The 24,924-nt window shown below is 36.6% G+C and overlaps 3 protein-coding genes across 7 annotated transcripts; 2 read left to right on the top strand and 1 right to left on the bottom strand.

Annotated features, from left to right (window-relative positions):
* Positions 1 to 1,554: 1,554 nt before the first annotated feature.
* On the top strand, positions 1,555 to 6,658 carry LOC147537409 (uncharacterized). Of its 5 annotated transcripts, XR_015225981.1 has the most exons (5): positions 1,555 to 1,827; positions 1,933 to 2,042; positions 3,910 to 3,972; positions 6,102 to 6,156; positions 6,469 to 6,658. XR_015225981.1 is itself a non-coding variant. In XM_086643440.1 (4 exons), exons 1-3 carry the CDS (start codon positions 1,634 to 1,636, stop codon positions 6,119 to 6,121), a joined length of 324 nt encoding a protein of 107 aa, XP_086499566.1. In that variant the 5' UTR covers positions 1,555 to 1,633; the 3' UTR covers positions 6,122 to 6,156; positions 6,469 to 6,658. The 5 variants fall into 5 exon arrangements, 2 of the variants coding, with proteins under 2 accessions (XP_086499566.1, XP_086499565.1); XR_015225980.1 differs by lacking the exon at positions 6,102 to 6,156; XR_015225982.1 differs by lacking the exon at positions 6,102 to 6,156 and having other exon boundaries at positions 1,933 to 2,110; positions 6,469 to 6,581.
* Positions 6,659 to 11,395: 4,737 nt separating this feature from the next.
* Positions 11,396 to 12,896, top strand: LOC147537408 (GATA transcription factor 4-like). The gene is made up of 2 exons (XM_086644169.1): positions 11,396 to 11,818; positions 11,927 to 12,896. The coding sequence occupies exons 1-2, from the start codon at positions 11,561 to 11,563 to the stop codon at positions 12,689 to 12,691; spliced, it is 1,023 nt and encodes a 340-aa protein (XP_086500295.1). The 5' UTR covers positions 11,396 to 11,560; the 3' UTR covers positions 12,692 to 12,896.
* A 4,009-nt stretch (positions 12,897 to 16,905) lies between these two features.
* On the bottom strand, positions 16,906 to 23,662 carry LOC147537407 (alanine-tRNA ligase). Its single transcript, XM_086641447.1, has 9 exons — positions 23,170 to 23,662; positions 23,002 to 23,068; positions 22,568 to 22,645; positions 21,458 to 21,510; positions 19,012 to 19,095; positions 18,027 to 18,079; positions 17,892 to 17,956; positions 17,730 to 17,788; positions 16,906 to 17,197 (listed from the first exon to the last, which is right to left on the bottom strand). The coding sequence occupies exons 1-9, from the start codon at positions 23,395 to 23,397 to the stop codon at positions 17,108 to 17,110; spliced, it is 777 nt and encodes a 258-aa protein (XP_086497573.1). The 5' UTR covers positions 23,398 to 23,662; the 3' UTR covers positions 16,906 to 17,107.
* Between the last annotated feature and the right edge of the window lie 1,262 nt (positions 23,663 to 24,924).

Genomic DNA, 24,924 nt, shown 5'->3' with positions numbered 1-24,924 from the left:
CTTATAATATTGTAGTACATAATTACGTATTAGTATTGAAACTTGTACATGAAATATCAACCATTAAAAAATTATCGAAATATGAATCATTAATCGTTATTATTGTATGTGGCAAATGATCATTGAAGTATTTTGATAATTTAGAAAGTTTTCATTTGAAGTATTTTGATAAACGAACTTAAAAGAATGCGAGCTCGATCTCTTTCAAACTTATACGAACCGAGCTTGAACAAGTGGACAATTACTCGAACGAGTTCGAGCTCGATCTCGACAGTCAATCACACAAACCGAGCTTGACCATCTTACTACTCGGCTCGGCTCGACTCGAGTACACCCCTAGCCTACACTTCTAATACACATCTCGCAAAATATGCCATAATGACAAGCCCAACATTTGGGTATAACTGACAAGGCGAGACTCTATATCAGTTAAGCATCGCGATGAAGAAAGATTGCAAAGAGAGACACGACATTTGGGAGACCAACTCAAATTCTTTAAGAGTAACATGCTTCATATGTGCTGATGTCATTATTTGGCTTACTGGTACCAGTCAAAATAAAGAGCCTTAACGTTGAGTCAAGCCTGATTGATTGCTCCTGCTCCGTTGATTCTTTTCTCCTTCACTCTTGTTTCTGCTCCTGCTCCTAAGAACCGGCGGGGTAACCTGCAAAGAGTTTGAAAACCTCTGCGACGCTCAAGACCGTCATATTGCTCTTCTAGATAAAAGATTGAGTATTGAATTAATCGTGGAGTTCGTTTTGTGAATATGTATTCAACGTACCTTCTTCGAGGTGATTTTATGACCTTTTATTCGTTGTTTTGGCCGACTGTTCTGAGGCGGTGGAAGTTCACCGTGTTGTAAGAGATTTAGGAGTTTCCCTCTTTGGAGGTTATCCCATATCTTAGATATTTAGGAGTTCCTTTATTTAAGGATCCTTGATAGATATCTTTCCGAGTCTAGGATATGTTTCCTCTTTCTGAGACTTTTAGAGCCTAGGTTAGGCAAATACTTAAGATCCTCACTGGCTGAGATCTTTGAATGGAGTTGGGCTTAAGTCGGTAGGCATTGACACATTTCTACCTCCCCATATTTAAGGTTTAAGGTACCGGCTTTGCTTACGTGGACCGACCTCCCTAGCCTTCTCGTGAATTCCAGGACAGACCAACAATCTAACACTTTGACCCTCATATTGAATCCAATAGTTTGTTGGCCCCCAAATTAAGCACTTGGTTGGATTGTTAAATCTCTTTTCTCATCATTCATATAGCCAAACACCCCCTTAAACTTCTCTTGACGCCCTAAAATGAAAAGGTGGGGGTTTCAGTAAGAGGCCAAGTCTGTTTAGAAAAGGTGGGGGTTTCAGTAAGTGTATTATGAAAAGGTGGGGGTTTTAGTAAGAGGGGTAACAAAGTAATATTTAAAAGTATAAAGTTAAATCTCACATAATTTTCAAAAAGGTGGAGGTTTTTGTAATTATAAATGAAAGGTGGGGGTTTCAGTAATCTGCATTATGAAAAGGTGGGGTGGGGGTTTCAGTAATTGCCCCAACCCTAAAAATATTGAAGATTGACAAATTCCTTAAGCTCGTTCAATTCCCTCCCTTTCTCTCTCTCTCTTTCTCGCTAGGGTTAATGGCTTCAAACTGCAGCAGATTGATGAACAGAACGGCTTTATCAGCTCTGAAATCCACCATTAAATCAAAGATTTCAACAAATTCACCTTCTTCCATGATTGGATCATCAGTAGGAGGAGCCCAAGTCCCTCTCTCATCCTCCTCAGCAATTCCTTCTGTTCGTGGTCTATCTTCTTCATCTTCATCAATCAGGTTAGCTTTTAATTGTATCACTGATTTCAATCTCTTTATCTCTGATGAGTTTATGTTGTAATGAATCTGAATGTTCATCTTTTTATCTTCCCTGGTTGTGATCAGATCGTTGGGATGCGCGATGTCAATGTTGCCCTTACACAGCACAGTAGCAGCAGCGAGATTGACTTCATGCTTGAGCTCTAACTCCAGGAGTTGCCGCTCTCTTTCACAGGGTAGCCTCTGCCACACCTCTCCCGGCCTCTAACTAAAAAAATTTCTGTCTTGCTTGCTTTTTATTAGTGTGAGTTCCTTCTCATTTTTATGCATCTTTTTGTTACTTTTTTCTTTGCTTCCTTGTGTTTCACTTGAGAAATGAGATCTTGGGTTACACTCAAAAGTTCATTTTTCAAGGTTAAACTTAAACAATGGTTCATCTAGGTTGACATTGAAACTTTGTATGGTTAATCCTTTTAGGTGTCTTTGTGTCAATCCTGGTATGTCTCTGCGCGTGTTTGAGTTTGTTGGTGTTTTTAGCATTGAAACAATAGTTCATACTCAAGCCTTAGATCTTACTGCATAATGTATTTTAATTTGTTTCTGTTTTCACTGGAACTTGAGTGTCGTTTGATTTGGGATTTGGATTTTAACTGAAGAGTGGGCGAAAAAAATGTTAACCAAATACCCTAAAACCTCGTATCCTTTTTGTATGGTTAGTGATACTGCCTACCGAAATCTTGAGCCTTAAGTAACTTAATTTCTTGGTGCAATCTAAAACCTCAACTAGTTGAGTAGGTAACTACTAACTACAAAATGATTTAGCTAACTAGTTCAGATATTGAAATTTATGGTGATAGAATGTTTGAGGAGTAAGTGTATATATTCTATTTGCGTTATAGAGAGTATATAATGCGTAAGAAAATAGTCCAAAATGTAAGGAACCGAAAATAGTGTACCAGAGAGGTCTACCCCTAGCTTATTGGAATCTCACTCACGTTATATTGTAGTGTGTAACGGTACTAGTAGCACAAAGTGGAACCTCCTTCTTTTAGGAACATTGGGCCAAAGTCGGGTCTGGCCGTCTGGGTCGTTTAAGCAAACCAGGTGTTTCCCAAGTTTCACTATTATATACGTGTGGTTGAGTTGTTGTTTTTTTCTGGCCTTTGCAGTTAGTTAAAACAGAAGCCCAGGTTGGAGTTTGGTTTGATTTTACATGAGACAACCTTTACCATGTTTTGGTTTTTAATGTGATAAACATAAACTTTCTCCTTTAATATATAAATCTAAAATTTCAGATAATAATTAAATTGTGTGCTTTAGGATTGCTAATGGATGAACAAATGTGTGTAAATATGTAAACGATTGTGATGATGATCTTTCTCCGTATAAGACAGTACTAAAGTTAAATAGAATTTCTATGTTCTTACGGAGTCCATTCCAGTAGATAAAATAAACTTTATCCTATCAGAAGATTCAGAACCTATAACTGTATGTCAAAACTTGAGTCCTAATTTGTAAGTTTACTAATGTACTGATTTTCAGGAAAGATGCTATTTTCCAAGTTGTTGTTTCTTAAGACAACTGATATATAATTGAGCCCCTTTTTCGTATAATTTGCTGCTTTTAGTGGCTTTAGATGGTACAGATTCTTATTTTTTGATTTTTATGGAGTATATTTCTTACAAGCGCCTCTATATGCTCGTAATGTGTGTCAAAGAACGTCAAAATTTTTGCTGCCTAAATGCTAGAGGTACCTAACAAGATTTTAAAAATAATAATAATTATCATTATTATTAGTATTGGTATTACTATAAGAGAAGAAGAATTTCATTTGTTTCAGTGTTAGATTACAATTATTTTGTAGGGATAGTTGATCTATTTTTGTTGGCAAAGTGCAAACTAAGGTTTACTTTATTGGAACCCACCATTGAAACCAACTTCGGATATTTACTTTTAAAAAATTGATTGAATTAAGCGAGGGGGAAAGATACGAAGACCTCAGGTACCTATAAAAAGTGGTCTCTGGGGAAAAACAGTCAAAAGACTGCAACAGCCCAAATTACATAGTTGTGATTAACCAACTTCGGATATTTTGGTCTGCAGGCACATGATTTGCCCAAGGAACTGGACCTTTTGGACCTGTTATTTTCACGGCATCATTCTCAAGTATGAACACGTCATTAAAATTTTGATAACTAGTATTATAGATTGAGATTTACTTTATTTGGATTATATATACTATCTATGTCATAGTAATCCTGGTTGGGAACTTCATGTCATGCTGTGCTGCAGACTTAATGTACTCCTCTTTATGATCACGATCATTGATGACATGCTTAGGGAATCTTTTCACTTAATTAGCTATTTTATGAGTCTAATGTACTGCTAGCAGGTTCTTTTTCTTTTATAGAATTTCATCACACTTATGTTGTAGAAAATCTTGACATCAATGTAACGTTTTTCGCCTTAAGGCGGATTGCTCTCACTCTCACAAGACGAGGCGGCGCCTGAAGGCGTACGCCTTGATGCGTAAAAAGCGTAAACTATCTTTTAGTAAGAAAAATGACATCAATTATGTAGAACTATAACATAGTTTTTCTACTTTACTACCATAATATGAAGTCTTAAGTGTTTTATAAACAAAAATAGTTATGTCTTTTACGTTGTACAACAACTCAAGAGTACTTCAGATGCACACATTTTACTTTCGGGTTCAATTGCGTACGCCTCAAAGCATCCAGGTGTCCGCCTCGAGTCGTGCGCCTCGAATGTGTTTTAAAACAATGCTTGACATAATTATTTGTAATTAGTCCAACGTATTACCTTGTCTATCAGGGTAAATTTCACATTATTATCATTTTTGGCCCATCCACAAAACCCATGGGGCTAGAAGTTCCAGATCATTCTTTTTAGGATCATCTACACGATGATTAGATCATCTTGAACATGGGTGTTTGTCATTGTGAGGACCCTGGAACGTGTATATATAAAATATTCAGATGGTTTTCGTCAATGATTAACTCGTTGAAGGAGTCTTAGAAACCTTGTTATCGGTTGGCCTTAGTTCATTTTTTCTTATGTTTGGTGTCATTATACGTAAGGTATTGTAGACAATTCTTGCTGTCTGGTCATCGAAATCTTAAACGTACATATTCTTGCTTTCAACGTTTTGAATCTCGTCACTTTCACCCATGTTTGTTTGTGACACGGTTATCTTTTGTGAAATCCTATGGCTTTTTTCCGATCGATCATCTTATCCAACTTTTGGCTACACTCCAACTTCTTTCTCTTTCTTTATTAGTTTATTCTTATATATTCTTATTGAGCATTCCTTTTTAACATATTCAAATTTGCTTCTTCTTTTTTCTCTTCTCTTTTTTGGGATAATTCCAGATCTCCTTTTCATTCGTCCAGTCTTATGTGGTATCATTTCAAATGTGATGTCGCCCGCCAAAACGTTTGTTTTTGGATATAAATTCCTTAACTTAGTGCAAACATCTGCTGAAACAATTACTTCAGATCTCATTTCTTGTGACATCAATGTGACGTTTAGATCCTTTCCTATTCTTCCATCTCTAATTTAGTGCTACTTGTTGGATTTTTAATTGCTTGTACAGTTAAACTTGTGTTATGAATCGGGATTTGTTGCTTAGTGGTTCATGAAGTTATGATTGTGAAATGCGAGTCTCTGAGGCTTAAATTAGAAAATGTTTGATTGAATACTTCATTTATGTTGGAAATGGAGCATGGTCCTGAATAATGGATTAAATCCTGTGACCTAGATAGAGTGCTATTGACATGTTCTCTATACTAGACAACTAATTTGCTGCTTTATTAGTTGGGCACGTGAATGATGCTTACCAGAATGCTTTTCCAAAGGGTTCTTTTTGGTCATTCTTGGTGGTTAAGCTTGAATCTGTGGTGTCTAGCTTAGATTAGCCTACTGTATGCAGAAACCAAATCCACAAATGTTTTGTTGGAGCAAGATTACCAAACAATTCTTGAAGTTCAGATTCACCTTCCTAAGTGATTAATTCTGCTACAGATGTTCAATTTTGCTTTTCGAGAAGTTTGGTTTTCTTGGTTCATACTTCATCTCTAAGTCAAATCACTCATTGCTGCTACTCGTCAATCTTTTTTGTGCCTTCGACCTTGTTCAAGCCACACAATATATATTTTCCTTTTAATCTCATTAGACAGAAAATAGGGTTCTAGTATATATCTTCTTGTTAAATGTTCAGGTTTTAAATACATTCAAATACAGTATATAGTAACATACTTGCTCATTTTCCCAGATGATATTGATGGTACGTGATTCGTTTTGCTTCTTCCCCTTGCTGTTTTAGAAAGGTGGGTCTCGATGATCTACAGATTAACTACATAAGAAATCAATTAGTTCTTGCATTCTCTGTAATAACAGATATTCGCTAGAATCAAATTCGCAAACTTACTTCTTAGGATTCAAATTCGATTGTGTTGAGTTTTGCCATCACTGATTACTTCTGTATCAATAAATTTAAATCTTAACTTACCATACTAAGCTGATGCATAATGTGAAGTATGTATTCTATAAGCCTGTCGTTTTCTTCTTCTGTTTATTTTCATGGGTCTGTTCTCAAACCCTGATTTGCGTCTGATACAATTGTTTTGTTATCTTTTTAGAGCTCGGGCAATCGGTTCCAAGGTGAAAATGCTAATCAGGTGCCCCCTTACAAGAACAATGTTTATCTTCATGTAACTGAACATGGAAAAGTTCCTTTCTTCCTTCGTTTTTCACGACTTTCTATTTTTGTAATTCTTGTTGATCGATATTTGTTCGAAATAAGTTTATTAGAAAGGTGATGTTACTTCATATAAGATATCAAGTTTCGTACATGTTGTAGAAATTTCTGACTTCTTATAGACTGCGATCAGGATAATATAATATGTGGAGCCAATGTGGGAGGAACTGGATGTAGCTAAGACGTTCAAAATTGCAAATTGGCTAAGGTATTAGATATGATGCATAACTCGGAGGGGTAGGCCTCCCCTTGGAGATGCTCCAAACAAAAAGCTCTTTAAATACCAGAGCTATAAGTTTATCAAATTCGATTCCAATGAGAGTGTTTCCCAGAAAAACCCTCTATCTCTCTTTAAAACCTAGATGAGGTTCCCTGAAATCTCTCACCTTCATCTAGATATTTTCATGGAAATAAAAGAATTTCCATGGAAATAGGTATTTCCACCGTTTGATACGAAAAGTAATTCCATGACTTTAATTTTTTAGGAAATCAATTTCCATGAAATAGTCCACTTTTAATTCCTTTGCTCACCCCTCGGAATTAGTTTTCGTAGAAAGTCAAAAATCAAAATAAGAATATTTTAATATATTCGGATACTTGAAACTTAATATTTATCTCTATATATGTTTAAAATGATATTTTTACCTATAAAATTTTGCAAAATAAACTTTTACTTATACATTGGACAAACCAAATGACATTTTTACGAAGTTGTCAAAATGACATTTTGGTTATGTAGCGAAAATTACATTCTTACCCTTTTATAATATCAAATGCCCTTACCCTTATGTTGTCAAAATGAGATATTTACCCTCGTATAATATCAAAATGTCATTTTTTTACCCTTATGTGGTTTGAATGACATTCTTAGTCAAATCTCTTTCTTATTTATACTTGTCAAATTTACATTTTTATCTTGTTTTATTCACAACTTGACATTCTTACTCTTAAATTAGCAAAGTGACACAAGGTTAAATAATTTTACAACAAAGGGGTAAAAATATAATTTTGAAAACATGAGGGTAAAATGTAATTTAGAAAGCATAAGGATGAAAATGTAATATAGACAACATGAAGACTTTCCACGGAATGTTTTTATTTCCATGGAATTGTTTTCCTGATATCAAACACAACCTAAGATGAAGGGAACCCTTCCCTTTGCCAAAGCAGTGAGTGAAAAGAGACAACGGTGGTGAAGATTTTTCCTACCAAAAATCTTGGATTCTTCGGTAACAAAACGTTAGTATCAAAAATCTTGTACAAACTTAACTTTTCTTTTTATCTTTTTGAAGAGCACTAAGTTAAGATACATAAACTTAATGTTTTAGATGTGTTAAGTTTGTGGTCGTGGAAACTAATTGACATTGAATGAAGAGAACTTAGACACTATGCGTGGTTGTCAGGAGATGATAAAATTAGTCTTACCTCCAAATAAAAAGGACCATATATATGAACTCTTTATAGGAGCCCATTAATGTGGGAATCCATGTAAAATAATCTCCCTAATTTAGCCGTGGAAAATACAATTTTTTTTTTTTTTTGTATTTAATGAAGATGATCCTTCAAAAAAAAAATGGGGATGATGAAAAGAGAAGATTTTTGGGAAGAAGGATAGGAGAAGCACGTGAGTTGTAGCAGGAGATGAGGTTGTGATCCCGAACAAACAACATAGCACGTGCAATGGTCATGTGCTCACTCTTCAAGATAATTTAAAATAATAATATTAAAATTAAGGGGGGTCAATATAGTTTTTTGTGAGATATGGGATGGTGGGAGGAATAAAGTCAAAATTATTTTAATACTTTCCCATGTTATATAACATGGACAGATTGGGCCAATAGTTTTTCATTATTTTATTTCTTGAAATTCAGTACCATCTTTGTACGGGTACTACCTAGGTCCTAGGCAAAGGTGGTATTAGCTAGCAATTTTTGGGTGTAATTATCCATCTTAAAATATATTTTCTACCTCTAGGTTTCAGTGAAGATTTATCCTCTAGAGGTTATTAAGAAGTTCTTTTCTATTATTATGTTATTTTGTAGTTCAACAAAAAAAAAAAATATTATTATGTTATTTTGTGGTGTAATATTTGTTTGAGATCACACGTTAAGACTCCTCAAATTTTGGGGGTGAAAAATCACCAAAAATAATTATGAGAAACGTCGGTAGACAAATTTTTACGTATGACATGACATGAATTTAAACAAGTATTTTTGAATAATTAATATTTTGTAATTACTTGTTAATAAAAAAATGACCTAAATTGAACTAAACCTAATCAAACCAAACTCCAGTTGTTTTGGTTTTGGACCAAAAACATTCGATAAACTGGCAAAGAAAACTCAAGGCATAAATTCATATTGGAAAGTTTTGTAGGCAATGTTATATGGTGTTAAAGGCAATGTTACTAATGACAATCCTTTTCATAATATATTTTTGGTTAGAGACAATACCAGCGAAAGAAATGAAAGCCCATTTGAATTTGACCAAAACGACACAATTAACACTTTAAGGTTAGTGGTCAACTCCATTTCTTTTTTACTTTTTATGGCTCTTTTTCTTTTCCTTTGTCTTCTTCTCCTCTTATCTCTCTACTCTCGCTGACGAAGGCGAGAGCCTACACCAACCCCCCTTTGCAGACAATCTGGTTTATCTAATTCACGCAGGATGGTATGGTTTCTCGACTGTAACGGTCTGGTTTACCACATCGCTGACGAAGGGGGCTCATCTCCTTGATAAGAGAGAGTAAAGAGAAAGGAAGAAGAGAGAGAAGAAGTAGAAGGATGAAGATAAAAGAAGAAGAGAGAAAAAAAGAAGAAATAAATGTATTTTCTTTTAAGTTGAGGTCGTCTGCCAGAGGTTGTCGATCGACGCCATTTGCGGGAGAATATAATGATGTGGCTAGAGAAAAATAATAACCGGGTGATAAGCACGTTTTTTAAATGAGGTTTAAAAGAATCCCATGTAACTATACTTGGTTGACTTAGCCTCGGTGAAAATCACATTAGGGACAGTCAAATTCTAAAACTTAGAGTGTCATTTAAAATTTTTGTTCAAAAATTTTTTCTAATGGAACACACTTTCAGTCACTCAATAATGATGTGGGAGCATTTATCATAGAGACTCTAAAAAGTGACACTCTAAAAAGTGACACTCTAAAATGATGGATAAGAGAATTGCATGTAACAATACTTGGTCGATCGAATCTCGGGGGTGGAAATCACATTGCATCTTAAAATCATCTCCAATGGGACAATCAACTCTAAAACTTGTACTGTCACTCTAGAATTTTTAGAGTTTTTATTAACGAGTCTTCTTTAATGTAACATTTTGTTAGACTTCCATGATGACCGAAACATTTCATATAAAGATTCTTTAGAGAGACGCTGTAAGATTGGGGTGTCTTTGTGAAACTCTCTAAGCGTCATAAAAAATTTAAACTCGATAAATTTTTTGTAATTTAATTATTTTTTATATTGAATTTAAAAGTGAAATGTATATTAAATAGAATTATTTTAAAAATCTCTATTGATAGAAAAAACGTCATAAGATTCATGAATCCAAATAATATTTTTTTTTTGTTTGGCAACTAATAAGAATCCTATGATTTCCTATTATTTGAGTATTTTTTCACGAAATTTTTTTTTTCTCGGAAACCTTTTTTTTCGAGCACCGTTTTTTGGAAAAACACGATCTCTATCAAGCAAAACTTTTTTTTTTATAAAATTTCAGTTTTCGGAAAAAAATAATTTTTCAGTAAAAAAACGGATTTGGAGGAAAAACAATTTTTAAGGGAAAATTTGTTTTCTAAAAAAAAAATTTGGATATTTGAAAAAAAAAATTATTTGGGAAGAATCCATTTTCGAGGGGAAAAATGGTTATCGGGGAAAAACAATTTTTTTGAAGAAAAAATGATTTTCTAGGGAAAAAATAATTTTTAGAAAAAAATAATTTTTGATAAAAAATATAATTTATAGAAAAATAAAAATATTTTTGAAATTTAAAATAATTATTTTGTAAAAAGAAATATTTTTTTCGTTGATTTTAAGTTTGAAATTTAGATTTATTAATCCAAAATCTTAGGGGGTAGGGTGGGATTTTGGTCTAATACAAATTTTGGAATTAACATTTCTTAGGATTCACCAGTCCTAGGATTCTTGGTAGCCAAGCAGACCAAGAATTCATGATTCTTACTAAATCTTACTTTTGATAGGAAACCTACTTAGAAATCCTGCAACCAAACACACGATAAGTGTTTTTGTCTCCACAATTAGAAAAAAAAAAACGGTAGAGTTTTTGTTGGGGAATCCGCTGCAGAAGTGCAGATAGTTATAAAACTTTCTAAGTTGCATGGGTTGGGCCTGGGCCATGGGTCTCTACAGCTCGAAAACAATGAGGGTCAGTTTTATTACGTAACGTCGTAGTCTAGTTGAAAAAAAACGTCACTGTCACGGAGCTGCCAGCTGGATCCAGTTATCCTATCCACACATTCTCTCTCTCTCTACTGACTCACTCTCTTTCTCACTACTGACTCACTCTCTCTCTCTCTTCAACGCGTAACCGGAAAACGTCTATTTCTCTTCCTCACTGAAACACAGCCCCCCGTTTCCCCCTCTCTCTCTCTCTAAAAAAAACTCCCTCTCTCTCTCTTAAAAAAAACTCTCTTTCCGTTTTAATTGTTCACAGAAAAAGACGACTACTTTTTCAGTACAAATGTGGTCCCCATCCTCCTTTCTTTGTCCTCATCTGTAATATATTCACTTTTTAAGGTCATTTATGTCTTTTTAACTCTTCTTTTCTCTCTCTCTACCTCACACCCACCACGTTCTTCTGTTTCCCCCTCTCTGGACGTTACAAAATAAAAACTTCTCCACTCCAAAACCCCCAAAACCCTCTTTTCTTTCTCTCTCTTCTCTGAACTTCAAACACCAGTTACAGAAGAATAGAGAGAGAAAGATAAAAAAAAACCTCAAATGGATATTACCTACGGATTATCATCTTCCGATCATTTTCTCATCGATGATCTTCTCGATTTCTCCAACGATCATGATCTTCTACTCTCTTCCCCCACCACCACCACCACTTCTTCAACCTCTGATTCCGTCCTACTTGATCACTTTCCTCAGAATCCTCTTCCTTCTGCAACTCCTTCTTCCGCCGTCGCCGTCGCCGTCGCCGTCAACTATAATACTAATCGTACTTCTACTTATGCTGATGATCTATGTCTTCCTGTAAGTATAAAAAGAATCTCAATCACTACTACATGAACAGCACATTATTAGGTTTTAGATTTTAGATTTTAGGTTTTCTCATTTTTTGTTGTTGTCGTTGTTGTGTAGAATGACGATGTAGCAGAGTTAGAATGGTTATCGAACTTCGTTGATGAATCGTTCTCTGATTTCTCAATGAATGACGATCTATCTCTTACCTCCGCCTCTAAATCAACCATCTCCGCCGTCAGAAACACAAGTAACAGCAACTTCCGTCAACAACCTTCTTCATCTTCATCATCAGATTTACTTCCTGAAAAAACTAAAAGCAAACGTTTAAGAGTAACAACTCCTTCGAATGAATCAAATCACTACATGATCTGGAACACTAACAGTTCTTCATCACCGCCGCCGGAGTATGAAAATCCGGTAACTTGTGGTAAATCGAGAAACAGTATGATAAGAAAGACGATGAAGGAGATATCATCAGGGATCGGAATCGGAACTGGAATCGGTCCGGATCGTCAGTACGGAAGTGGGAGAAAGTGCACGCATTGTGAATCGGAGAAAACGCCACAGTGGCGTACTGGACCAATGGGACCAAAAACCTTATGCAACGCTTGTGGGGTACGATATAAATCGGGTCGACTCGTTCCTGAGTATAGACCAGCAGCGAGTCCGACTTTCGTGTTGACTCAACATTCAAACTCTCATAGAAAAGTCATGGAGCTTAGACGTCAGAAAGAAGAAGAAGAATCGATGAATACTACTACTACTAATACTGGTACTGGTCATCTTTCTCATGGAACAACAACCAGACAAGATCATCATCATCTTCTTCTTCCAAGTGATCCTCATGATTACTTCCACCATCACCATTTCCAGGTCTGCTAATCAAGATCCCCAATTTCCCATCTCTCTTCTTTCTCTCTCTAGATGTAGAGTTAGCTCATGCATGCATTAATCAGGAAATTAGGAATTTAGGGTTAGGGGTAGTCATTTCTAGCTAGGGTTTTCTATCCTCTATATTGGAACTGTTCATCTCTATCAATCTATCAATGAAATGTGATCATGAGTAATAAATGTTTCTTATTTTGTTAATTAAAGTTCGAAATTAAAAGATAAATATTCAGAATTCGTTTTTTTAGTTCTAAATCAAACAAGCTGAGTGACCTTGTAGTTGGTATTTGTCTGGATCTGACTCATTGAGTCCTTTGATTGTCTGATTCAAAACTCAGCCGAGAAAGAGAGAGAGAGAGAGTCGGTGGTCCACCGTAGTATATGAGAGAGGTACTGTGGGAATATTCGTCAGTTTCTTACCCTTGGCCATGTGAGATGATGTGCTTTTTCGTTTCGAGTACAAATTTTAGGTACAATTGACTAATTTTTTTAGTTTCTCACAAGCCATTCTCAAATATTTCTTTTTTGCAAACTGGTAAAGATAGTTTTTTTTTATGAGAGAACTGGTAAAGATAGTTGGCAAATTATTACTGCGGGGAGTTTTATATTTTTTTTAGATTATTCTCTCGCTCTCGTTCTCCAACTATGGCCACCTTCGATGACCACCATGTCTATCTCCTCTTTTCCTCTCCTCCCTTTATGTTTCATCTCTCGTATTCTATCTCTATCGTCTCCTTCCTCTCCTTCTAACTATTCCGCCGAGGGGAAGGTCTTTTCGTCATAATGCCGATATGGTTTTTACAAATCAATTGTTGACATTTTGACAAAGGGGATCATTTCTTTCGCCGGAATAGAGAGGGAGGAAAATAATTGAGGTGGTCGAAGGTGGTGGTGGGAGATGAGTAGATCAAGTTTTGTTACCCCCTAAATTTGGGAAACCTATTAATTCTTTTTGTATGCGAAAACAAAATCCCAAATCATCGACTTTTTAAGAAAACTATTTCTATGAGAGAAATTTCTATTTGAAAATTTGACAAACATTAAAGTTTTGTTTATTACGTGAAATAAATTTGATGTAAATTTTCTTTTTGTTGACCGATAAATATTATTTTTTCTGGTGTAGACGAAAATTATTTTTATCTCGTGTTAAATTTAAAAGGTGTTTGTTTTTCTTTTTTGGGAAATTGACTATGATGTACGACATTATAATGGCGTTGATACATTAAAGATGTGATAAGCACGCTACCATATTTAACAAGAACAAACATAAAGTCCAACTAATTATGTATTACCAAAAACTCAACTACGTTATTTATAGAGTTAATTCCTATATGGCCCCCTACTTTGTGACCAGCTTCCTTTATGGCCCCCTTTTTTTCGTAAATTCAAATATGGCCCCCTTTTCTTAACACCGTCAGTCAACATTTAGGGTTAATCTTTTTGTTTCCATATTTACCCTTCTTATAAGAATAATTTCAAAATTCAAAATTGACCCCCATTTAAATTTGGGTCAATTTTCAAGAACTTATAGCTACTTTAGAAAAAACTAGGGGGCCAAAATGGAATACATATAAAATTTTTTTAAAAACACCTCATCTCTCTCTCTCTCCTCCATCTCATCTCCTCTCTCTTCCACGTCATGTATCTCGCCACCTCATCATCTTCTCCGTTGAAGGTCGCCGGCCGGCCAAATTTTCCGGCGACCTTCAAATTTTTTTTTTTTTTAATCTTTCTCTAACTAATCTCTATCTCATTTCTCTCTCTCATTTCTCTCTCTCTCTCATTTCTCTCTCTTTCTCATTCCTCTCTCTTTCTCATTTCTCTCTCTCTCTCATCTCTCTATATTTCCGGCGAAGGGGAGGAGCCCCTTCGCCGGAATAACCAGACCTTGAAGGTCTGGTAGATAACCAGACTCGGTCTGGTTTCAAACCAGACCGAGATCTGGCTTCAACCAGATCTCGAACCAGACCGGGATCTGGTTTCAACCAACCAGATCTGTCTGGCTGGTTGAAACCAGATCCCGGTCTGGTTATTCCGGCGAAGGGGCTCCTCCCCTTCGCTGGAAATATAGAGAGATGAGAGAGAGAAATGAAAGAGAGAGATGAGAGAGAGAGATGAGAGAGAGAGATGAAATGAGAGAGAGAGAGATGGGAGAGAGAAATGAGAGAGATTAGTTAGAGAAAGATTAAAAAAAAAAAAAAAAAATTTGAAGGTCGCCGGAAAATTTGACCGGCCGGCGACCTTCATCGGAGAAGATGATGAGGTGGCGAGATACATGATGAGGTGGCGAGATACATGATGTGGAGGAGAGAGGCGATGAGATGGAGGAGAGAGAGGGAGAGATGAGGTGTTTTTAAAATTTTTTTATATGTATTCTATTTTGGCCCCCTAGTTTTTTCTAAAGTAGCTATAAATTCTTGGAAATTGACCCAAATTTAAGAGGGGGTTAATTTTGAAATCATTCTTATAAGAAGGGTAAATATGGAAACAAAAAGATTAACCCTAAATGTTGACTGACGGTGTTAAGAAAAGGGGGCCATATTTGAATTTACGAAAAAAAGGGGGCCATAAAGGAAGCTGGTCACAAAGTAGGGGGCCATATAGGAATTAACTCTTATTTATACCATAATAATCCCAAATTTAATAAACCAAAATTTCCACCTTCTCTGAAGATCAAACTCGGGACTTCCAAGAACTTTTGGAATTTATGTCAACACTTTCTAAACCGCTTGGACAACCAATGACAACGGTGTTGTTTGTAAGGTGGGAGAGGTGTTGTTTGTAAGGTGGGAGAATTCAACTCATTTTCTCGTGCCCCTATGACTCCAGGAGTTCCACATGACTGGGCATGGTAAAAAGTGCTAATGGTAAAAGGTCGATAGTCAAAGGTTCGGGTTGACAATCAAATATCTAATCGGATCTTGTAAGCGGACACCAACAAAGTAAACGAAGGGGCCTGCAGTCGAAAAGACAGAAAACATATCGTGAAGGCCTAGGAATCGAGGTGGTGTTGATCAACTCTGACTATCTAGTTAGCGAGTGTATGTGGGGAATCAATGAAGTAACTAGAGAAAGGGTAGAGATCATTGTCGTTGGAGCTTGGTCAGGGCGGTAAAGTGGTTGGAACTCGACTCTATGGGTAGTTTAGCTTATTGTAAATAGACAGGCTCCAACTGTCTCTAGCAGATAAGTGTTAATAGTGATCGCATTCCTCCTAATGGCTCATCATCAAACACGAGAGCGAGACAAATCGAGATAAGTACAACGAAGAACGATGGATGCAGAGAGAGAATTCGACGTGTGAGTTCGTTGTCTACAATACTGACTTAATTCTCCTTATCCATGTGCAGTCACCGCCCTTATACAGAGATAAGGACGTCTTAAAGGCGCAAAGGATCATGGGTCTTAATGACTCTGATAGCTGGTTGTGCTCGGGCACGTCCAGATGTATGCAAAGCTCATAAATCGCGTATGTTAGTCCTTTGATGGACGTTATTTGCGGGATGATATCTCAAAGGTTCCGAGTGGAGAGCATCTGCGAGAGAGAGACATAAGAGCAGGCTAGGAGTTTGGAGCAGGCTGGGAGATAAAAGCAAGTTGTGAGGTCAAGAAAGAAAGAGAGGAGATCGATTTTCACATCCTTTCAAGCACAGTACCACACAATGAAAAATTAATTTTCTCACCCATTTTTTCGATTCACAAGTGAATACTTTACACGAAGTAGTACAAAATTGTTTTTCCCATTGACAAGTGAATACTTACTCAGACACAGTAGTACAAAATTGTTCTCTCAAAAGCTAACAAATTGGAAGATGGTCTTGTGTGAAAAGCAGAAATGAATGTATTTTCCGTTGGGAGTAAATTGGTGTTGAATAAACACTTGCACCATAAATTAAAGATCATAAAACAAAAAAAATGGCAGCCAATATATGAAATTAGGGACAAAATGGTTTTCACATCCACATGTTTTGAGGAACTAAATTCTTCTAAAACAATGGTTATTTTAGGTGGAAACCCTAATAAAGAATTTCAAGAGAGTTGGCAGCCAAAACCAATTCGTTTGACATTATTTTTCACAGGTACCGAATCGAATTTTCATGGGGATCAAAAAATTTCAGCCACTGACCCTTCCCAAAAAAATCATAGGGTTTGAGAGTTTACACTAATATATATTCTTGTGAAGAAGATCCACAGGGATATCCCATTCATAAGGTAAGAATTCTTTGTTTCTATTATCAATTCGATCAAACAAAACTATCAGTTTGAAAGAAAAGAATTCCAAAATGTTACATTTTATTTGTGTTAGACAAACTTTGACGGTATATATGTTTTTCCCGGGGGTACAGATAATATCCCTTTTTCACAAATCTCATTCATCTACCTGATTATAAAGGTAGAAAACAATTACAATCAAACTGAAATTCCGTAGTTGCTGATCCTAGACACCTCTTTAGTCAGAGTATTCCTTTCTCTCTTCGCCTCAGAAGCAAGGCTTGAAACCTGAAAAGGAAAATCATAAATAACGTTGATAGTGTTCAATTATTACAAGAAACCGAAGCAAAGAGTGAACCCCGAAAATCATTAACGACTTCTCGATTCTATTAGAAAGTTACGTTAAGTTTGGAATTCAGAGTAAACAACTGAATGAGATCAGAATTAAATGATTAACTGAAAAAGTATAATTGTCATTAGATAAAAGGCAAAATGGAACGTTGAACCACTTGAGCGGAGCTCGAGACCCATATGGATTCTAAGGGTACTTTTTTCTGTTTGTCATTCTGAGAAAAGGAAGATATGGTTTGGGCTTGGCTAGCCGTAGTCTATAACCAGACGGATGGGTAAAGAAAATCATAGAGCGAGTGAAGATATGAAAATCCCTCTACTTTCTTTGTTGTAATAAGGGGAGGTTTTATTGTTCATCATTTTTGTTAACAAGATTCAGTAATTAACATTCGATATACAAACTGCAAACTATAGGGACATAAAAATGAAAGTTCACCTATTAAATACTTAGAAAGCCTACACAACTGACCTGTGATCGGAATCTAGATGCCTCCCTACTAGGAAGTTCTCCGAGGATATCCTTCAAACCTGGTACAACAAAGATATCTTAAATGAACCATCTGGAAAAACCCAGTTTCACGCTACTCGAATTTGAAATGAGTAACGGTTTGAGTAAGAATTATTTGGGTACCTCTAGCTTGTCTTTCAATCTTATAAGCTGACCGAATTACACCTTGAATCTGATTCCCTGCTTGTCTGCAATTGAACTAGTGTAAAAAAGAAGAAATCAATTGGAACATATTGATCTTAATCCGAAGAGACAGACCTAAGTTTAGTTCTTCCCCGTTTCATCTCCTCCTCTGCTTGTATAGCTCTCTTCTGAAAAGTTAAACAAATTGCTGGGAATTATGAACTACAAATGCCCAACAGACAATACAGAAAAGAGGAGTATGAAATGTTGTAAATCTTAAGCAGGATAGAAAGAGAATGAAAAGAGCAGGTCTTTATATGTATGTACATAGATTGAGGATCTGCATTTGATTACTTGAAGTTATATTGCGTTTACTTCGGCCCGCGAAGCCCACATGATCATGCAAAAGCTGATTATCCACACGAGGTTGTTCTAACACGATGTAAATCATCATCACTAAAGATACAACCCATTAAGAAACTGTGAGCACATTCACCCATTACTTGCCATCGAAGGCAAATTAAACGTCCTTCAACATCAATTTCAAAAGATAGACAAGTTATTTCATATGGACACATTTTAGCTTAAAATACTCCAGAAGAACTAATCTACAGCGTATGGGTATTAACTGATGTCAATATGAAGCAAAAGCTTCTACTGAGTCTGAATCTGAGATTTATGTTAAAAGTCCTTCACACTCCCTACATTTGATCGTATTATGTGGAGGGTAGGAGTTTATGTTAGTCGAAGCTCTCTATGCTACAACGATTGCTTGCTTGGACTTTAGGTCATTTCATTGCAGTCGACGCAATCGGGTTAATCTTCTTGTTGTAATCATTGGTTTTCTTCTCAGCAGAATTCATTCATTATTTGGAGCTCGGGAAATGATTTCCATGGACATGAAAATTAGTTATCGATAGACGAACTTTTGTGAGGCTGATTAAAATTCTAACCGAAATAAAAAACAGAACAACCATATGACCTGGAATGTATGATGGCTTTCAGGTGCCACAAGTCACACCTGATTACAGTAACTACATATATTTTGAACTTTCTACGTTGACCCCAATCACATTTATACACACAATTGAACACAATTAAATGTAGAAAAAAAGGTTACCTCCAACTTTTCACCTTCAGCCTTTACAAGCTCAATAGACTGACGCAATTCCTTCACCTTGGCATCAGCTCTAGAGAGCAAAGTCTGTTCCAAAGAAAAGAAAATATATAAGGGAGATAATGTGTGACGTGATGTGTGATGTCATTGGACATCCAAGGTATTAAATCAATTTCAGTGTAAATTTGGGTCTCGTTGTACATTTGAACAATTATAAACTTACAAACACGGTGACAATATTAGGCTCTTTTTTAATCAACTGAAGAAAACATTTAGTAAAGAGTCTAGGCTCTAAGGTGATTTTCTCAATTCCTTTCTTGGGTCCATTCTAATAAACTATTCATGGATTTCTTTATTCCAACTCGAGATGTATATGAATGTTTTTATCAAAAACTCGGCTTCCCAGTGAACCATAAGTTAGTGCATAATTCTAATCACTAACAAAGACATTAGCATTTTGGGAGCATGGGATAAAAGCAGGCATTAGCATTTTAGGATGCAACTTGGAGGAGCTCCTCACCACTTACCTGGGTCTGCCTCTGGTTCAGGGATACCGTTGCAAGTCTCTATGGGACCCAGTCTTGGAAAAGATCAATTATAAGCTCTCTGGTTGGAAGGCCAAGCCGTTATCCAGAGGTAGTAAACTCACACTTACAAAGTCAGTATTATCAGCTCTCCCACATTACTTTCTCTGACTCTTCAGATTACCTGCCTCTGTTCTTAAGCAAATTGATAGATAAATGTGTGATTTCCTATGGGATGACAAAGAGGGAGCTAGAAGGATCCATTGGGTACCTTGGAACTTGATATGCCAAGATTTGGAAGAAGGGGCTCTGGGGGTGAAAAACTCGAAGGTCATGAATGATACTCTCCTATCCAAATGGATATGGAGATTTGCCTCAAAGAAAACTGCATTATAGCGGAAAGTTATAGAGGATAAATACCGGGAAGAGCAAGGAGGATGGCATCAAAAACCAATCAAAGCAGCTTACGGATGTGGAGTATGGAAAGGAATGGCTTCTAAAGCTAAGGCAGGAGCATTAGTTTCTGGAATGACATATGGTGTCATACTATTTCCCTAAGAAATAGATTCCCGGCCATCTATCACATAGCTACAAATAAAAAAGCTACAGTCCATCAAGCTTACAATCAGGATTTCTTTTCTTGGGAATTTGTCTTGCCAAGAAACCTCAATGATTGGGAAGTACCCATTCGTACCCACTTATTGCGTACGTTAGAAGGCAAAAGGCCTATAGAGGGGGAAGAGGACAGGAAAGTTTGAATTGTAGAAGATAAAGAGGATTTATCGGTGAAACACTGGTATAGGACACTTTATCTTTGGCGGTAAATCCATCTTCCTTTGATTACAAGTGCATTTTTTTTTTGAAAATTTGATTGAATATATAGAAAAGGAAACTATTTACAGATGGGTGGGATACTTTGGACAATGTCTCACATCATCCATGTATCCCATTGCATAACAACATCAAGAAAAGATACATTCTTAAATTTATCTATTCTCCTAATCCAAGCGAAGATTGTGCCCTTCACATCTTCGATATCAACTGAAGAGTTGAGGTTCTTCTCTTTAAAGATCTTATTATTCCTATCGTTCCATATGCTCCATATAATTGCAGCAGGAACAAGTGCATTTGGACTATTAGTATCCCTCCTGCAGTCAGATTCACAGTATGGGCTGCAATAAAAAACAAATACCAACTTTGGATTTCTTGAAGAATCGCGGGACGATCATTCCGAATAGGTGCATCCGGTGCAAAGTTGCGGAAGAGTCAGCAGAACACCTACTTCTTCATTGTGGTAAAGCTAGAGGTATATGGAAAATCTCCATTGCAACTTCAGGGAATCAATGGTGTCCCTCAAGCTCAGTTTCACAAACCATTGAGCAATGGAGAATTGGAGATATTTCCCACTCAACAAGAACAAGAACAAGAAAGAGCTGTGGAACCTTATTCCCTCAGCGATAATTTGGGCTATCTGTAAAGATAGAAATGGCAAAACATGTAAAGACTCAAATGCGAACAACATCCTAGAGGTGGAAGATGTACTAGCTCTTTTGTGCAATTGGGGCAGATCAATTCCATGGGCAAAGGCTAAGTCGTAGTTTGATTTTGTGTCCAAGTGGGAGGAGATAATGTTGTAACATTTTCAATTTGTTTTCCCATACCCCTTGTACATACTCTTTTTTAATTAATTCAAATCTTTCAAAAAAAATCACTGACAAAGTCTAACTAAAGAAGGATAAATAACACAGTCAATACTTATATCTACAGAAAAAGTTACCGAGACTTGACGCACATGCATATTGAGTGAAATCTAAACCTATCTAGATCGCCAAACCAGTTTTCATGTTTCAAATCACACAAAAACAAAATTTTAGAATGAAAATTCTGAACTGTAATGTGATACCATGAATTAAAAGTTTGCTAACCTCTTCACTCATAAAGAGTTGTGACGCCTTGTTGATTAAGAAACGCCTTGGCCCTGCATTGAAAAACATTAAGGGTTATAATAGGAATAGGATGAACACAACAATACAGAAGAACCTATTCTGGTGGCTGTAAGACTTAAATCAGATAAACTGTAACATGACAAAAAGTACATTTGGAAATCTCAACTTTGAAGTGATGAGTATCTCAAATACTACCATGGGCGGAGGCGGAGCCACATGGTGAGAGCCCCTAGCTCAAGCCATGGGTGGTCTAGGCACGCGAAACAGAACTTCAGCAAAGCTGGTTTCCCATTTGTCTTGCACCCAGTCAGTATCGTGATTGAATCCCACCCATGGCTTCACTTTTTTTGCTTAAATTTTGGGCTCATTTCTTTTTGTTTGACCATTTTCCTCTTTAGCACTAATTTTTTTGCAATTCAAGTCTGACCCTTTTTGTTGGTTTCCATCCAACCTATGTTAGGGTTACTTCTTTGTCCTCATATATGTCGTCACTAGAAATTTACTCTATAGTAAATTTAGGCTAGCGTTGCCTAACTCAAACTCTTAGCTCCGCCCCTGAATACTACGTAGTACGTATCCCCTTAACTTTCCAGTCTAGAAACTTCCCACTGATAAACGTCCTATAGAGATATGACCTTCAATACAATAACATAACCAAACGGAGTTTTAAAAGTCACAAACATCTGGCAACATCGTAATGACAAACACCTTACGCATAGATTAATTTTCTTTCTTCTTTAATCAGTCCAACAACTTTATTTGTGAAATGTGAGACTTAACGTCATATCTTTCTCAGAAAGATCATAACCTAAGTATGGTGCGTCTCAATTGATCTTTTTTACCTACCCACATATACTTCCTTTTTTCATCATCAAATAGATAATGTTAAATTAAGAAAGCGCATATTCATGGTCTTTAGTTTTTACTATCTCTCTATCATCGTATAGAATTATTGAAGTAGTCAAGGAAATGTGTGCAAAAGTTGAAACATTCCCCGTGTTCTAAAGTCGGTCTCCCTTCCGGTACTCTTGAAATGGATTATGACATTTAAAATGTAAGAATCACAAGAAAAGATTGAGAAAGGAGTACTTTTTAATGCCACCAAACCCAATCCTACTGCTGTTCCACACGTTACTTCCGGATGAAGAATAGCAATATTAACACCCTCTGCACCAAAACAAAAAGGAAAAACAACCCATAAAAAATAAGTTCCTCATTAAATAGGCCATCTTTGGTGAGCGACTGAGCGGGAATGGATTATAATATGCCGTTTCATACAGGAATTGTGAATCAACAATCACATTTGGTGAAAAATCCAATTCCTGGTCAATCAAATAATCTACGGATAAAATCAATCTCTAACAATTTTATAGCTGATCATACCAAATAACACAGTAAGGTATTGCTATTACTAAGAATCACATTATGGGAATTGTATTCTATTCCCATTTCCCAGACGCCAAAAATGAGCTAAAGATGAAAAAGAAAAACAAATTGAAACAAAGAGAGGTTAACATTTTCACCTTTAACCTTCCCAAAGAAAATATCCTCGTATGCAGCAAACTCGGACTTGATATTTTGCAGGGAATCCTTCAGAAAAATAAATAATTAATAATGATAGCTTGGAACAAATGACAAATTATTTAAATTATTAACTGATATTCGATAGGAAGAGAAGAAAAAGTACTGACTAGGGTTAGGTGGAGGTGAGCAGATGAGGTAGAACGTATTTCAGATAGGCGAGATCCAGTGATTTGAATGGCGTAATCAAGATTGTCTTCTAGGGTTTTTTGAACGAATTGGGCTTGTTCGACAGCGTATTCGATCCATGGAGATGACATCTCTTCTCCTCGTCGATCTCCTCTCGGAAGCCCTAATCCTGATTTCTCGTGTGAGTCTTCTTCGGCAATCATCACCATTTGTTCTTATTTTCCAAAACAATGGTATTAGTCCCTAATTTTGAAGCAGGCCACAGGCCAAAGTCAGTCTATGTGAAGAGAGTCTAGGCACGGAACAGTATGGCTCGGAGTCTTGGGGTATTAGACAGGCGGTTAGCGTGTCGTGCAGTCACCTCATGGCACGTCGGCCACCACTACTTTTTCAAATAGGTCTAAGTTGTGAGTAGAAATTTGCGCGATGGTAATATCACGCTGGAGCAACTGAGGGGAAATCCTAGTTCTATCTCTTAGGGTTATATTTATGAGTTAATTCCTATATGGCCCCCTACTTTGTGACCAGCTTCCTTTATGGCCCCCAAATTTCTGTAAATTCAAATATGGCCCCCTATTTTCATGGAAATGTCATAACTACCCTTCACATTAATATATTTTCAAAATAAAATTAAAAACAAAAACCTAAATTCCACCTCACTTCCCTCTCCACCACTCATCTCTCTCCACGTCACCTCTCTCCAACTCACCTCTCTCTCTCTCTCTCCAAGTCAGCACTCAAACTTAAAAAAAAAAAAAAAAATTTTTTTTTTTCACTCACCTCTCTCTCTCTCTCCAATCAGCACTCTCATGAAGGTCGCCGGCCGGAAAATTTTCCGGCCGGCGACCTTCAAACTTAAAAAAAAAAAAAAAAAAAAATTTTTCACTCACCTCTCTCTCTCTCCAATCAGCACTCTCATGAAGGTCGCCGGCCGGAAAATTTCCGGCCGGCGACCTTCATACTTAAAAAAAAAAAAAAAAAAATTTTTTTTTCACTAATCTCTCTCTCTCTCTCTCTAAAAATTCCGGCGAAGGGGGTTTCCCTTCGCCGGAATCTGGTCTGTTGAAGAACAGACCGATTTGGTCTGTTCTTCAACAGACCGAACTGGTCTGTTGAAGAACAGGCCGATCTGGTCTGTTCTTCAACAGACCAGATTCCGGCGAAGGGAAACCCCCTTCGCCGGAATGTTGAGAGAGAGAGAGAGAGATTAGTGAAAAAAAAAAAAAAATTTTTTTTTTTAAGTATGAAGGTCGCCGGCCGGCGACCTTCATGAGAGTGCTGATTGGAGAGAGAGAGAGGTGAGTGAAAAAAAGAGTTTTTTTTTTTTTTTTTTTAATTTTGAGTGCTGACTTGGAGAGAGAGAGAGAGGTGAGTTGGAGAGAGGTGACGTGGAGAGAGGTGAGTTGGAGAGAGGTGACGTGGAGAGAGATGAGTGGTGGAGAGGGAAGTGAGGTGGAATTTAGGTTTTTGTTTTTAATTTTATTTTGAAAATATATTAATGTGAAGGGTAGGTATGACATTTCCATGAAAATAGGGGGCCATATTTGAATTTACAGAAATTTGGGGGCCATAAAGGAAGCTGGTCACAAAGTAGGGGGCCATATAGGAATTAACTCTATATTTATATATTAAGAACACATTAGCTTAAGAAAAAATATCACTTACTGTATGAACGAGCCACGTTGGTCAAACTAACCACACCGAAAAAAACTTAGTCTTTTTAGTCAAACGAGACA

The sequence above is a fragment of the Eschscholzia californica genome, unplaced genomic scaffold (genome assembly GCF_041429995.1).
Source record: "Eschscholzia californica isolate CP2 unplaced genomic scaffold, dmEscCali1.0.p SCAF_5, whole genome shotgun sequence".
NCBI lineage: Eukaryota > Viridiplantae > Streptophyta > Magnoliopsida > Ranunculales > Papaveraceae > Eschscholzia > Eschscholzia californica.
This window is presented reverse-complemented; position numbering and strand designations above follow the sequence as displayed.

Excerpts from the sequence above, each read along its gene's own strand:
- LOC147537409 (XM_086643439.1), top strand. The coding sequence starts at position 1,634 with ATGGCTTCAAACTGCAGCAGATTGATGAACAGAACGGCTTTATCAGCT. Across the intron at positions 1,828-1,932 it reads TCTTCATCTTCATCAATCAG|ATCGTTGGGATGCGCGATGT; the intron begins GTTAGCTTTTAA and ends GGTTGTGATCAG. Across the intron at positions 2,043-6,468 it reads TTGCCGCTCTCTTTCACAGG|AGCTCGGGCAATCGGTTCCA; the intron begins GTAGCCTCTGCC and ends TTATCTTTTTAG.
- LOC147537408 (XM_086644169.1), top strand. The coding sequence starts at position 11,561 with ATGGATATTACCTACGGATTATCATCTTCCGATCATTTTCTCATCGAT. Across the intron at positions 11,819-11,926 it reads CTGATGATCTATGTCTTCCT|AATGACGATGTAGCAGAGTT; the intron begins GTAAGTATAAAA and ends GTTGTTGTGTAG.
- LOC147537407 (XM_086641447.1), bottom strand. The coding sequence starts at position 23,397 with ATGGTGATGATTGCCGAAGAAGACTCACACGAGAAATCAGGATTAGGG. Across the intron at positions 21,511-22,567 it reads GGGTTTGGTGGCATTAAAAA|GGCCAAGGCGTTTCTTAATC; the intron begins GTACTCCTTTCT and ends TTTTCAATGCAG. Across the intron at positions 18,080-19,011 it reads CTGAAGGTGAAAAGTTGGAG|AAGAGAGCTATACAAGCAGA; the intron begins GTAACCTTTTTT and ends TTAACTTTTCAG.